Here is a 13,767-nt window from a genome sequence, read left to right as displayed (position 1 = left end):
GAAATGTTGATCTTCGCCTGTGGTGTGGCTCTCTAGGTGGCAGCGTTGCTCCATCCACCTCTTTGGGCCAGACTGAATTATCTCAACTACTGGGTTACTCTAACTGAGAACGCATATGCAACACAGAGAGGACACACAGAAGGCACATACTTACTGTTAAACCCACTCCAATGAAAATGCAGATCATTCCTATAGTTATATAAGCACAACAGCGCCTCCTAGGGAGCGCACTACCAACAGAGGATCTGCAGGTGGAGATCAGGAAAAGAAGAAAAACAAAAGAAAAACAAATGTGGTCAGTAACTGAAGAAAAGGTTTCAGGACAAAACATGCAATGTGCACTTTAAATGCTGGATTTGTCTTATGCCTCAGTGCTGAGAGAAATATCATCTCACTCTGTTGTGTGTGTGTATTTTTATGTGGATATGGTTAGAATCACTTAAAATGAAACTTGGATATCAGAAAGCTCTACATGAGCTAAAAGAATCCAGTGCAAGAGTCTTGCAGCAAACAGCACCACTACATTTTCTGTTTCATTATAATGTGCCAGATACTTTCTTTGTCCCACCCTTTTTCCCAGTGATCTCACTCCACTCCACATCACCCTGACAATCCTGCGAGCCAACAAATCTCTCACTTCCCTTTCTTCTCTTGTAACTTACACATGAAAGCACTGGAGGCCAGTCACATGTGCAGCTCCCCACAACTGCAGCTCCATCCAGACACACATTCACACATGTGCAAATCAACTTGCCCTGAGCAGCACACTGCCGTCATTTTTCTTTTTGCTTCACTATTACTTTACTTTCCTCCCCCTCTTCGCTCTCACATGCCTCTCATGTGATGGGACTCAGGCATTCTTCAGGAATCACTGGTATTCAGATGGCTTATGGGAGGCCTGATCACCTGATCATCTTACCTTCTAAACACTCTCCTCCTGCTTTCACCTTTTCCCTTTGTTCCACTAACTGTTTACAGTTACAACACCTGACCATGTCATTCATTTGATCTGTGACCATAAATGGAGCCTCTTTTCTTTTTCTCAAATTTTACATTCTAAGCTACAAATAAACATCATCACATTATCGCATTACAAAATAGGAATTAACCAGAAATGACAGTGTGTTTTCCAGTGTAATGAGGGGTTTTTACTTTGGAGAGGTGCTACGACACCAGAGGTATCAGTTCCCTGTGAGAATTAAGATAAAATACCAACAATGTATCTCAACCGCCACTGCTTTGACTTCTGTTACTGTATAATGGAGAGAAAGAGGTTTTCATGGAGTTAAAGACAGTGATAAACAGAGAATATGAGAAAATAATGCTCAACGATAAGATAGAGAAAGATATAGAGACAAAGATGGAAACACTGACAAGAAAGAACCAAAGAGAGAATCAAAGATCTCTGTGTTTGCAGGTTCAGGTTCAGGTTCAGGTTCAGGTTCAGGTTCAGGTTCAGGTTCAGGTTCAGGTTCAGGTTCAGGTTCAGGTTCAGGTACGCTACATTAGCTATAGACATGGGTAGATTTAATGGTCTCCCTGTAGCATGTTGCTGATTTATGTGAGGCTGAAGACAAAGTCCATTTTTTTGCTTATGCTTACGTGGTTGGTATTCTTTGTTGCGGACTCTTTTGTAAAGTTTGCGAGAGGAGACAAAGTTCTTTGTTTGTAATGTAATGTTATATGCAAAAACTAATGTTTTTCCAACAATGCAATGCAACCCCAAGCTCACATGTGTAGGAAACACATAACAACTACTACGACTGCAGATAAAGAAAAGGATAGATATAAAGATAAAAGTCATACAGAGAAAAAGACGTGGGTAGATATATATATATATATAGATACTGTCAAAATATAAAATGAAATAAATAGAGTGGAGCAGATGTAGAGACATGAGGCAGACAGAGGCAGTGACGACATGTTTTGGCTGCAGCTTCTTATTCCGATGGAGCGTCCCTGCTTACCCTGACCAGACACTGTTCATATCATCACTTTCAGACATACACTTCACAATGCTCTCCCGCCACTGCTCAACCCTGTGACCCTCCTTCCTTATTACCATGTTACCATTATTACATGAATTGAGGCCAAGCTTTAATTCCTGTCACACAACTAGATTAGCTTCCATTACCTCCCCTCCCTCCCATCTCCTCCCAAGAACTAGAAAAGTCCAGAACTCTAAAGCTCGGCATCTGACTGCAGTGAATTTATCCATAAAGTAAGCACTTCGAAAATTACTCCTCATACCAAACCACAAACCTACATGGGTGAAGTATAACATTGTGTTTTTAGTGTTTTAAAACATTCCACTTCTTCTAACCTACAGTTTGTAACTGGTGCTAAATTACTGCTCCAATAAGATAAAGGCTTTAAAGCTGGATACTGTATGTTGGGACATGTTCACCATAATGTGGCAGGTCTCTTGAAATTCAACAACAACAGCGTTTTTCTTGTTCATGGCTGCCCACCAACCCAGTATCCCCAACAAGGCTGTAACATATTCACTTGTAGTTTCAGGCTTAAAAGACCGCACCAGTGATTTTGCATGTTTAAGGCCAGTCTGCCGATCCCTTCTACTTTACATCACAACTAACCATTTTACAAACTATACGTTCTGTGTTTGAGAAAATCTGATATATTTTCGGCAGCCATTGGCTTCCATTCATTTCTGTGCAATATGAAACTGAAGCTGCAGCTTCACACAACTTCACAGTCAACGTCCAGTTTAATTTAATTAGTTTAATTTAGTTCTGCAAATACTTTTGCTCAATCAATTGTAAAACCAGGAAACAATAATGTAACCTGTAAAAAGTAACACAAACTTGATGTGTACTTAGACAATTACACTGCTTCAGCAGATCTCATTAGTCTGGTAATTGATTTTTATGTCATACAGAAATAAATGGAAACCAAACGCTTCCTGCTGCAGGAAAGAAAATCTGCCTAAAACTTGAAAACACACTGGTATGATCGTTAAAATTCCTTTACAAGATTAAATTACAAACTCTTTGTGTCTCATCTGATAACACGTTTTGATTCAATTTTGCACACAGTGTCCATCTAAAGACTGGAACAGATCCTCAGGCAATAGAAAATAAACTGCAGATAAAATGTAAAACACTGAGTGTAAAAGTAAAACATGTTTCTTCATGACCTTTGTGTAACGTGTTAAATGGAAGATTAATGGACTCACATTTTTTTGCAGTGGGGACATTTGGCTAGTGTGTTAAACCGAAGCTCCATCCACTGTGAATAAACAGGGGGAAAAAAGCACTGTTAAGAGACAGTATTAAGGAGGACGCACGTGTGAACACAGATATGCAACAACACACTACAATCCTACTGTACTGCGAGAACAATCAACAGAGGACTTACTGGGAATGATTCGTTGTGATCAGTTATGGCGGTTTGCAACTTGTAAATCTATTTATTATATTATTCCTGCATCAGAAAATATATTGAGGCATTGGAAAGCTATGTGGCTAAATTAGCAACTTAAATCATTCTTATAAAAGTGTTAGTTGTGGTTGTCAATATGCAATTGTTTCATCGGGGGTTCTGAAGTTAAAAAAGCAGAGTTATGAAAATGTTTATCCCATCACAGATCAGCATAATTAGAAGGTCCTATTGACACAAGTTAAATATGTGAGATTCGACATCTGGCTTCAGTAAAGGAATGACAATTTAAAATAACATTATAACTTGTGTTATAATGGATGGAATTGAATCCAGTTTTATGCATTAAATATCAAACTGTCTTTCTTTGACTGAAGCTCGCTCCAGAGTCAGATGTGCACAAAGTCATTTCAGCACCAGTGCAAAGAAGACCACAGATTGAATTGGCAGCAGTGTTAGGCTGTTGTTAATATGTCCACAAGTATGACCAGCTTTCTCAACCTCTTGTTGTACTGGGGGAGAGCCATCGCTGGGGAGGCCAGACATTGGCTGGGATGACCTGGCGTCCTCACTGCCCTACAGACGCCGCAAGCAACAACGTGCACACGTTAAGAGGTCAATACCACTGATTTTGACATGTGGGCCAGTGTCATGCTGACTCAGTGCCTCGGGTTATGCATCTCTCTTTTTTTAATAATGTGCCAGATGTTAAATAAAAGTTTGAGGTATTAAACTCATTCAGAGGTGAACATATCGCACGTCAAAAGTACTGATAGTACCCGAGGTGGCAGGAAGACAAAATCTGGTTTTGCTGCAGGTTAGACGGATAAAGTTCATTTCTTGTGACACGGTGTGGCCACACTGCAGTCAAGTGGTACTTAGGACATTTGATGAGTCAGGCAAGGAAAGGAAACATGCTGCAAAATGCATGCCACCAGCCTCTTGCAGACACCATATTCTGCCAGAAAGAGTCTGCAACACGATGGAGGTTTTCATTTCATTCAACAGATCAGAGATTGTTAAACAGAATAGAAACATGGTACTAGCTTTTATTTGTGCTTGAGACTGACTTGAATAAGCTTCTCCCTGACACCAGCTCTGTGCACGTACAGTAAAGCAAGCTAGGAGATCTGAAACAATTACACAACTCATAACACTTCAGCAAATGATATTCCATCTCTAAACACGTTGATATATGATGTGGCTCTCGTGACTGTTTATATGCACGTACCAACAACAGCACAGCAACAAAATTCTGCCTGAATAAACTCTGTGATTGGTTAGGGTGGTCGTCTTGGTAGCTTTACGTACTAGGAAGGTGTTGCCACAGTGACCGCAGACCACCCTCATCCCCTGAGGTTGGATGGGCAGTGCCGGCTGGGCGGGTTGCTCCTCGGGGATCACCATCACCGGGCTCAGGTTAATAATGCGTCTGCTGTCGGATTCAACACAGCCAGCACAGGGTTATAAAACTATAGAAACGGCTTGATTTGTATTATAAAAGTCGACCACTGTATTGTCAGAGCCTCAAATTTGCCTTTGGAAAAGAATTAAACCTACAAGAAATGAGAAGTAAGAGGGTAAAACAGTCTGAGCTCGTCTGACAGTTGCCTACCAGTTTGGTCGAGGACATCCTATCCTCCTGGATGTGTCTTTACAGATGAGCAGGCAGTTACAGGGACACCTCACATACTTCTTCCCCGTTGGGGGGTTCTTGATGGGCTGGAAGACAACATGTAAAACTCAGCTCACTGGAAAGTGCCAGTCTGATACAGAACATAAGAAAACAAAGCCACAGAAGAGGAGAGCAGTTAAAATACTGCAGAGGTGACACAGCAAAGTCTGTTGGACCCAACAGGGTGGAGAAGGATCAATAGCTTTGCTTTTAATCTATTAAATATATCTTAGCTCATCAATCAGCTTCAAATGGCCGTATTATGTCCTGTGATGCTGTCATTTGAGAAGCCTCTCTAAAGCCTCTGAGAGTTACTATATCACACTTGAAGATGTTTATGTCTATCTACACTGGGCGGGCCAATGACATAAACTATAGTTTTGCAAAGAATAGTCTGGAATTAGTCAGTACCAAGACATTTTTCATGCATGTACCAAAGTAAATCACCGAATGCATCTTGCATATCACTCCAGCATTAGATTTACAGTATGTCTGGACTGTCCAGTGAGCTGATATAAGATGCAGACCGGACACTGTTATCTGTTTTGGTCCACAGAAATAGAATATTATATGGCTATGCTGATGCATTAGTAACACAAATATCAGCCATTTGTCATTTCCCACTGCAGTGTCTGTGATGATAGCCATTCATTCGCTCTCCTCCCTCCTCTGACAGCTCTATAGAGGCCTTTAGTAAGTCAGGCTGAGACACAGGCGACACTTCCAAGTCACTGGGCTGACTGAGAGATGTGACAGATGTCCACATCAACATCTGGTCGGGCTGTAGTGACGGACATCGCAAAGATGAAAAACAGTCGTTGACTTCCAAAGCGAACAGCTTCTCTTGTGATCACAGACAAATCACATGTTTCATCAGACAACATGATGCTGCACAATAAAAACAGAGGGAGACGTGCAGGCTACAGCTGGATGTGACTGTCACACTGGAAATGCACATGTGATAATGAATAGTAACTTCAGTGTAAATGTCTGACTAAATGTCTTAACTGAGCTTGACGGACTATTACAGCTCCATGATGTCAACACCAACACTCATTTATAAAGCCGTCGCCAGCCTTAACAACGTCCTCTGCTTACCGAAGCTTCATTGCAGACCGTGCACTTGACCACGTGCTGATGCAGCTTTCCATCCAGGTTGATGAGCGACTCGCACACGCGGCAGTTGATGACAGGCACACCGCCGGCGTCGGGGCTGGCGATGGCTGTGTAAGGAGGAGGTAGTTCGGCTTTGAGAAGAGGGGGGCAAAGCACACAACACACAGCGAGCTGTTAATCGCATGCATCTTAAAAACTTCATGAACACAGATCAGGATTTTAGTATCCTGTAAAGGAAAAAAAAAAAAAAAGTTCAGATAGAGGACAAGTCATTTTTGTGTTTTGTACACAGAGGTCGCTGGGCTCAGGGCCTCAGGGCCTCAGGGTGCAGCTTTAGCCTTCCAAAGAGGTTCTGACAACACGTCATACGAACTGGTTCTTTTCTGGCATAACCTCACACATACTCGTTCAACGTTTACTTCCGGTCTTTTAGTTCAATAAATGTAAATAATAAGAACTAAAAACAGAGATATACTCAAGTGCTTACACAGCTATAAAATAACAGATCAATGTCAGAACACATTATAGGACAGGAAACTGAGGGGAGCTCAAAACCACACATTGTATAACACATATGTTATTTAACGATTTCCCTAATCAACTCTTGGGAACATGGGAGATATCTTAAACGATCCTATGTGCAGTCACGCTCCACGACAATGTCAGTGCTCTTTCTTCATTCATGGTTTTCCAGCTTAACTCCTGCTCAGCTATAAGGCTGTCTGTATGCAAACCCATGACATCCTGCGTACAGCTCTGATTGCTCAACATGTGACTCTTCTCTCTTTGTTAAGGGGCCAAGCTCCACTCTGTATGTTTAAGAAAGAAACAATGGGCCCTTTTAGATACCTAAGTGATGGTGTAAAATCCACTCACTACCAAGCTGCAGGCAAAGTTAACATGCAACATACAGTACGAGCCAGTCTTCTCAACGAGAGGCTGTGGCATTTTGAGTCAGTATCATCAACATATTATGATGTAATATTTGTGCTTCAGTTGCAGGTAATATGATACAGTATATATATACATTATGCAACATCGCCAACATCTGTAAAGACAACATGAAGCAAAGGGGCAGATGTGTCTCTGCAACTGTTGCATGTTACACCTACAATGAGACACGTGATTAAGATTTGTTCATTTGTTCAGGTGTTGCATCAGTTGAATGTGCTGCTAAATTAAAATGTCTCCGCTAATGAGCCTAATAAACTCCTGATCATTTTTGGTTTAGGAACCTTGAATAGCCGGGCCAACAATTGGTGTTTTACAGTCCATAAACAAGTGGAATCAACATGATCAAATGGCTGGTCTTTACAGACTTAAAGATTTTCTCTTTATGTCTGAAAGAACCACTGTGAACTAACTACAGTAGCCACTCAAATGAACTCTGTACTGTCTAATCCCACATTAACCTGGTGTAATTAGTCTACATTCCATGTGTTTTTCAGGGTTTTAATAAACTTAATCCGTAGACTTGCACCAGTCACTAGCTTTACTACTACTTCTACAGTAATCAAGCATACTTTACATTCTGAGGGATACAAAACAAAGCCAAAGTGTTTCTGCCGTCATCTGTCATTATACTCAAACTGCAATCTTAGAACTTTAAAAATTACCTGCTCATCTGCAATAAATGTGCGAGTGTGAGATTACAAACGATAATTTCCATTAAATGTTGATTATTCTTACAATTAGTCAATTAACTGTAAAACTCATGTACTTTGTAGACTAACGGGTCAGTCTGTAAAACATTGGAAAATACTGACAAATGCTAAATACAATCTGCCACAACACACAAGGTGGCATTTTCAGGTATCTTATTTTGTTCAACCAACTCTTCATAATCCAAAGGTTTTCAATTTACAATGAAAAAAAACAGAGAAATGCAGAGGAAATCCTCATATTTAAGAAGCTGAAACCAGAAAAAAATAAAACAATTAAAAAAAAAAAATCCATTGTAATACAGTCTCTTTTAATACTTAATACTTTAAGCCTGAAATCGCAGTCGATCGATCACAAACAAGCCTCTTAACTCTGTTGACAAATGCCCAATTTCCCTCTTGAGAGATAATGGTACAAGTCAACAGGCAAATGACCTGGGCTCTGAGATTCTCATGCGAACAACCGGTTGACACCACAGGGGCAGATGGGACACCCCGTCTACATTTGGGAAAACCTGGCTAGTAATACAAAGACAGCATGCCAAAGACTGGACACTCATACTGTGTACAGGCACCACATGGTGCTGCTTATTACACAAAAAAGTCGTGTCATCTGCTACTAAGAAGTGTTAATCCAAAATGTAAGAGTATTCAGATCTTGACTTTATTCTCTTCTTTATATTTAAATCCTTACATAACAGCAAGAAATAAAATCGTGAGCCACCAGCATTCAGGCCTGTTTCTACTCGCTTCTCTCAGCTGTGTGCACCAGAGACGTGCTAATGCATAGCTGAAACTGAATATAGCAGCTATAGGTTTTCACTAGCTGTCCTCGGAGCCAGGGGTAAGACGAGAAGACGCTTTACTACAACAACCAGCAGCAGCAGCACCACAACATACAGCCGCCATCGCGCCCTGCCTCACCGGTGCCATCAGTGACTGGATGATTGTGGAGCCTGTGGTTTGTGGTGAAGAACTTGCTAACTGGTTTGCACACACAAGCTGCTCAAATGTTCTGTCTTTAATTCAGTTTCAAAAGAAATAAATCATCAATGTTTTTCATTGTCAATAACCCTAAAATCAGAAACGTGTAAGTCCATGTATCAGTGTCTGTGAATCTGCTGTGTCACAGTCCCAAACAGATGCAAACACTGGTCCCGCTTTTAAAAAGGTTCAGTATTTACCTTAAACAGCTGGGCACTGTAGCTTTTAGCAAATGTTACTCATACAGCAGAAAATACTGTATTTGTTGGGAACTATTTCTAGTCAAAGACTGATACAAATTTGGTCCTCCAGTATAGGAGGGGTCAACATGGCCTTAAAACAATATCACAATACTGTGAATAAAAAAGGGTAATAATGATATTTATGATGGTATAAATGGCAGTGTTTATTCTCCTCTGCTTGTGCGACGAGTTTTTCCGCACATGTTCCCTCCTGAAAATGACTGACTGAGCCGTTTGCCGCCATTTTTTTCAACTTGTAAAATGACTCTTTTTTTAAAAAATCATGTTAAGATTCACTTCAGTCTTCGTGTACAATATGATGATATGGTACACCCCTAATACATATGTGCGTATTTACATCTTCAGAACAGTGTATGTGGGACTGGCTCAACATAAACTACAGAGCCCATTTTCATGAGGGACCATGTGTTTTTAACAACGGAGGTCTAAAGACGAATAAGACACATCAGACTTGAGCTACACAGACAATCCTTTGTTGGTTCATTGTTGGTTTTTGTCTTCACATGCGATTTGTTGACAGTAAGAAAAATATCAAGTATCACCAGACTTGTTCTTTAATAAATACAGTATTTGGATATAAGGTGTGTTGTCACAACAGCACAGTACAAACTGAGGTGAATGCAGATTCCTGACTCCAACCTTGGATGACTTCGCCCCTTTGCAACCATCTCAGGTTTTAAGACTGGATAAAAAGAGTATTCTGTATGTCAGTAAAGCACCGAGAGTGAAAATAGATTCACTCAAACACAGAGGAATTCATTTATCACTGTTCATTCATCACAGGCTTTTCTTGCCATCAGTTTTTTTTTTTCCCACAACCATTCAAGCGCAAAAACATCAAGCAAATGGCGACAAAATCCAAGCACAGTGTCTTGATGCAGCCAAGGTCGTTGGTCTCCACCCCTCACCAACACCACACTGTGCCCACAGTGAACCTCTACCTGTTAATGCTGATGAACAACTCTGCTCATAAGGTAAAATGAGTCATGATTTGTCACTGTTGTGTCAGATGCATAAAATATTATGGAAATCAATACAGCAGAGATTGCAGTCACTTCCACAAACAGCAGCTTTAAGTCATTTCTAAACAAAGCTCACATTCACCTAGTTTCCTAAGCGCATCTTAGAATCAGTAAAAGCAGCATCATAGTCATTATATTGTAGGACAAAATCTCAGGTTTGGCATCTTTGGCTCAAATTAATCCATGTTACAAATTGGCTGAACGAGGATTGTCGCCCAACAAACCCAAAGAAACTGGAATTAGCCGTAATCCAGACTGTGGAGAGAGAGACAGAGAGAGAGAAAGAGAGAGAGAGAGAGAGAGAGAGAGGGAGAGAGAGAGGGAGGGAGAAACTAGGCCATGAAACATACTGACATTCATTCAAGCGTTTGCTGTCAGTTTACAGGTTATTACAGTCCAGTGTTAAAGTCTTTATGATTAATCAGGTGGTGAAGTATGAATTCTGTGAGATTAAACGACTTCTGAACAATAAAATGTTCATTTTCAACATTCGTTCGCTTGATATTAGCCGCTTGTCCTGAAATGCTCCTAAAAGAGTATTACACAGTCAATGAATCCATTCATTTGCAAGCAGAACATTTGTATAAGCCCATAACAAAAAGGTCAAATCAGAGAAAAAAAAAAGGGTCCAAAGTGTACGGAGCTAAACTTCCTTCAGATTTTATGTGAATGTTAGCTCTAAATGAGAAATCTGTTCTGTTGCTGAAACAAGGCATAAAGCAAAACATAAGCCTCTGACATGAGAATCAGATATGGACCTTTCTCTAGAGTGAACTTTTCTCAAGTGCGGCCTCCAGCAAAAACAAACGGCATGTGTAATCATGTCTCCTGCATCAAAAATTCAGAGTTTGATCAGATTAGATTCAGTGCAAGGGCGAGCACTGACAGCAGCTTCCAGACCCGGTGGTCAGGGGATTTATGAGCTGTAATTGCCCGAGTCATTCAGCCCTACATGTATCATGGTCCTGTAACCAACATTCAACTGTTTACTAAGCAAAATGTTTTCTGGCAATAAAGGTGCTTGTTTGTTTGTTTGTTTGTTTGTTTGTTTTTTTACTGTATGAAAGATGCAAAACATGCAAGAATGCATGTTACAAGCTGCCTTTACAAGATCAGGGCCAAATATATGTTGTTTACAGTCTCATATCCTTGCAAATCAGCTACAATCAAACGCATGGACCATTATGGCATTTAAATCATGTCGTGCTATTAATTCTGTCCAATCCACAAAGGGCACATCTGGGCATTTTGTTGATTTGCAGCTGGGACAAAAGGCTGCTAGCCTGCCTTCATCTGCAATGGGTCATCCCCCCCCCGTCAATCAAAAACACACAAATAAAGCTAACATGCAGTGAGGCCTTTCAGTGCCACATCACGATTCGTATTTTTTTTTTTTTTTGGTGAAGACTCAAAAGCATTACAGGCCCCGGTGAGTCGTGATGTAAGCATTTCTGCAGTAAAAAAAAAAACAGAGGTTGGTGTTGTTGTAGGCCCCTCTTCTCTAACCCACTGCTCCAGTTCTCACAGTGGAAGCTCCACCTTGTTCTCAGCTGCCGATTGATTCCCCACCGATGCCCTTGCTTTGCCTTGCTTTGCCCTGCTGCAGTTTTATTTACGCACTTGCACGAACTCGATACGCCCCGAAAAAAAAATTACTCTGCATGCAGACAGCTGGGCTCTACATGCCGTGTGTTTACCTCGGGGACTTGAATCCTGCAGGTACGGGGGAGCAGTGGGGGTCACATTCCCGGAGTTGGGGCCCGACAGCAGCGGAGATCGCTCGTCCATGCCGTCGGAGGCCATGTCGTCAACCGAGAGAAATGAAGGGCAGAGACACGGCGGGGAGGCTCCTGGCTGGCTGCACCGAGTCTTCACTCAGCACGGAGGAGCAACCAGCGGCTGGTTGTTGATGCCGAGTTGCTCGCTCCGGTCCAGCAGCCCCAGTGACGGCAGCCTGGAGGGGGAGGAGCTCCGCGGCGATCCCCGCCCCTCACTGGCATGGCCCCGGGCATGGGCAGTGCTCACGTGGAGCTAAATACTGATCACAGAGGACACTGATGGAATTTTGTCTGAAAAATATGTCAACATATTCAATTGATTTTAAGTTGTTTGCAGCCTGTACATGTACGGACTATAAGTCAACGGGCCCCTGGCCACAGTCATGTAAAATGTCTCCAGTCCCTCCCCAAAAAGAGACAGCAAACAACTACAGGTGGCATGTCTGTGGATGGTCTCCCCTCTTCGTGGTCATCTTGTGTTTCTTTGTGGTCATTTTGCGCCTCTCTGCGGTTGTTAAATGTTGTTTTGAGGTTTTAGTCTCTTTGGGGTAATCTGACCAATTTTCCAACAAGAACTGAAACTTCAAACAAAGGCTCTGGCTCAGGGGCCCACTGACCCCTAGGGCCCCGGAGCGTGTGCCCAGTAGGCCCATTCAGTAATCCTTTCATAAACACATGCACAAGATTATCTGAATTATTTGGATTTTTAACCCATAAATGATCTATATACTAACTGTATAAAACCCTGGTTAGAGTGTGTCTTTAATGGTAGTGGAACTCAACAGTAAAAAGCGGTGAAGCTGCAGTTTCCAGCCTTTGCCACTAGATGTCTCTGTAGGATCACTGAGCTCCAGGCCTGTGAGGCCCATAAATATTTAATTTATGATCTAGATCAAGACAGTGGTATTTTTATTCCATTGGCTTTGTACTGCTGCAAGTTGGATTGAAATCAAACAATGACTGTACTTTTTTATGTTTTTATACTTTAGTGTGACCTCTTTACCTTGTTTATCTTTTAGATGATACTTTATTTGAGGTTTGTGATTAAAAGTGATGTATATATATATATATATATATATATATATATATATATTGATCTGGGTGACCAGCTGCTGCATACACAGACATAAATAAAGTTGTATTTAGTTTGAACTGAAGTGACTGGCTTTGAACTTTGAACATTTAATCAGCTCAGATTCAGCCACTGTATCAGAGCTGATTGATCTGAATCAAACCGACAAGCAAGGCTGTAGTCAGCATTTTGGAAACACCCTCAGAAGTCTTTCTTGCCTTTAATGAAAACATGACCTTAGTACGTTTTGCAGTTATGCTTTCTGTAAACTTTGTTTCCCAACACGAAAGTCTAATCGCTGCTGTGAAGCCATCTCTGTACTGCCCGGGATGAAACTCAGAGGGAGAGATGCAGAAACCTTCATTTATCTATTCATTTATTGACCGAAAACTTGTCTAATTTTAACATAATGAAAAGTGAACGTCATGAATCTAAAAATAGTTTAGTTTATAAAATACCCACTAATATGTTAGTTTTCAATTGTCAAATGTAAAGTCTCCCAATATTGCTAAACAACACCAAATTTACACACATGGAAAAAGCAAAATACCAATGACGTGACTTCAGTGTCCTCAGTGGGGGCTGCAGCCTTTCAGACAAGCATGACCAAACAGCTGAACGTTCTTGAACCAGTCAGTCACCTTCCCTGAAAATGAGGGACTAAATAGATCTACAGTTCCTCCATGTTTCATCTGATATGTACGTAGAGCTGAAACTTGGCATTTTATCCACTGAGAGATGAGCAGTGGTGATATAAAGTTGACTGGTTGTGCTTGATTCTCAGGATTGCAGCCATG

At 41.2% G+C, this 13,767-nt stretch overlaps 1 protein-coding gene across 3 annotated transcripts in view; it reads right to left on the bottom strand.

The window, feature by feature from the left end:
* pip4p2 (phosphatidylinositol-4,5-bisphosphate 4-phosphatase 2) overlaps positions 1–12,073 on the bottom strand; it is a 14,186-nt gene extending 2,113 nt beyond the window's left edge. The window contains exons 1-7 of one of the 3 annotated variants that reach the window (XM_023412282.2): positions 11,818–12,073; positions 6,173–6,297; positions 5,015–5,121; positions 4,711–4,834; positions 3,901–3,975; positions 3,197–3,249; positions 155–245 (exon numbers count right to left, since the gene is read on the bottom strand). In XM_023412282.2, the coding sequence (XP_023268050.1) occupies positions 155–245; positions 3,197–3,249; positions 3,901–3,975; positions 4,711–4,834; positions 5,015–5,121; positions 6,173–6,297; positions 11,818–11,923 (681 nt within the window). In that variant the 5' untranslated portion in view covers positions 11,924–12,073. Of the gene's footprint in view, positions 1–154; positions 246–3,196; positions 3,250–3,900; positions 3,976–4,710; positions 4,835–5,014; positions 5,122–6,172; positions 6,322–11,817 lie in introns of all 3 variants that reach the window. The other 2 variants (XM_023412281.2, XM_023412283.2) reach the window with 2 other exon arrangements.
* Positions 12,074–13,767: the final 1,694 nt, after the last annotated feature.

The sequence above is a fragment of the Seriola lalandi genome, unplaced genomic scaffold (assembly GCF_002814215.2).
Source record: "Seriola lalandi dorsalis isolate HSWRI2012SDOR001 ecotype SW California unplaced genomic scaffold, Sedor1 jcf7180002054476, whole genome shotgun sequence".
Lineage (NCBI taxonomy): Eukaryota > Metazoa > Chordata > Actinopteri > Carangiformes > Carangidae > Seriola > Seriola lalandi.
This window is presented reverse-complemented; position numbering and strand designations above follow the sequence as displayed.